The sequence below is a fragment of the Micropterus dolomieu genome, linkage group LG03 (genome assembly GCF_021292245.1).
Source record: "Micropterus dolomieu isolate WLL.071019.BEF.003 ecotype Adirondacks linkage group LG03, ASM2129224v1, whole genome shotgun sequence".
Taxonomy (NCBI): Eukaryota; Metazoa; Chordata; class Actinopteri; order Centrarchiformes; family Centrarchidae; genus Micropterus; species Micropterus dolomieu.
The window spans coordinates 34557848-34558965 of record NC_060152.1 but is presented as its reverse complement, the minus strand read 5'-3'; the positions used below and the strand labels follow the sequence as shown (position 1 = coordinate 34558965).

The 1118-nt window shown below is 41.3% G+C and overlaps 1 protein-coding gene across 1 annotated transcript in view; it reads left to right on the top strand.

The window, feature by feature from the left end:
- Positions 1–43: 43 nt before the first annotated feature.
- Positions 44–1118, top strand: part of LOC123968757 (hemicentin-2-like) — a 10167-nt gene continuing 9092 nt past the window's right edge. The window contains exon 1 of the mRNA XM_046045689.1: positions 44–302. Within this exon, the coding sequence (XP_045901645.1) occupies positions 50–302 (253 nt within the window). The 5' untranslated portion in view covers positions 44–49. The remainder of the gene's footprint in view (positions 303–1118) is intronic.

Sequence of the window (1118 nt, the reverse complement as noted above, 5' to 3'; positions counted from 1 at the left end):
AAAGAACTTTTATAATGAAAATGTATTTTAAACTCATTCAGATGTTCAGATGCAGATAAAGAGCTCCAGAGGAGACAGAGAGCTGAGAAGAGGTGAAAACATCACTCTGTACTGCACTGCACTCTGTACCTTCCACCAACTGGAGGTCACCTGGTTCAGAGATGGCCACGCCCTCTCAGTGTCTGGCCCCGCCCTCCACATCATCCCTCTGACTGCAAGGGATTCTGGGACGTACACCTGTGGTTTGAAGGCCAGCGTCAGCAGCCTCTCCCTGCCGTACAGCCTGAAGGTGGAGGCTGAAGGTTTGTTTGCTCACAGTTACTGAACACCGAAACCTGCACCTGGATTTTACATGGGCATGGAAATGACACTCTGATTCATGTAATTCATGTTACACCCAGAACACATCTAGATTAACTAAGAGACTACATACAGCACCTTTACGCCTTGTGTTTCACTTTGCACTCAGATTATGACCTTTTTAACTTGGAAAAGTGTCCTAGATATACTTGCGCCATGAACTCTAGACCCTGTGCTATAGACCGTTTAAAGAGAGCCCAGGTTAATAATAATAATAATAATCTTTATTTGTAGAGCACTTTTCAAAAACAAGTTAGAAAGTGCTTTAACAAGTGTAAAGACAATAATACAAAAACAATACAAGATAAAAGCAAGAAAACATTGAAAAGACTAAAATACACGTTTAAGATAAATATAAAATAAGTAAAGTAGAATAAAATAAAAGGGATAAAATAAAGTCAAATAAGCTCGGGAAAAGCTCTCCTATAAAAGTATGTTTTAAGAAGGGACTTAAAAGAGCTCACTGACTCAGCCGACCTGATTTCCTCGGGCAGGCTGTTCCAGAGCCTCGGGGCCCTGACAGCAAACGCTCTGTCCCCTTTAGTTTTCAGTCGAGACTCTGGAACAGACAACAGACCTCTGCCCGAGGATCTCAAGGTACGTGCTGGTGCGTATGGGACTAAAAGGTCAGAAATATAACAAGGCGAGAGGCCATGAAGAGCTTTAAAAGTGATCAATAGAATTTTAAAGTCAATTCTAAAACATACTGGGAGCCAGTGTAATGAAGCTAAAATAGGAGTAATGTGGTCATATTTCTT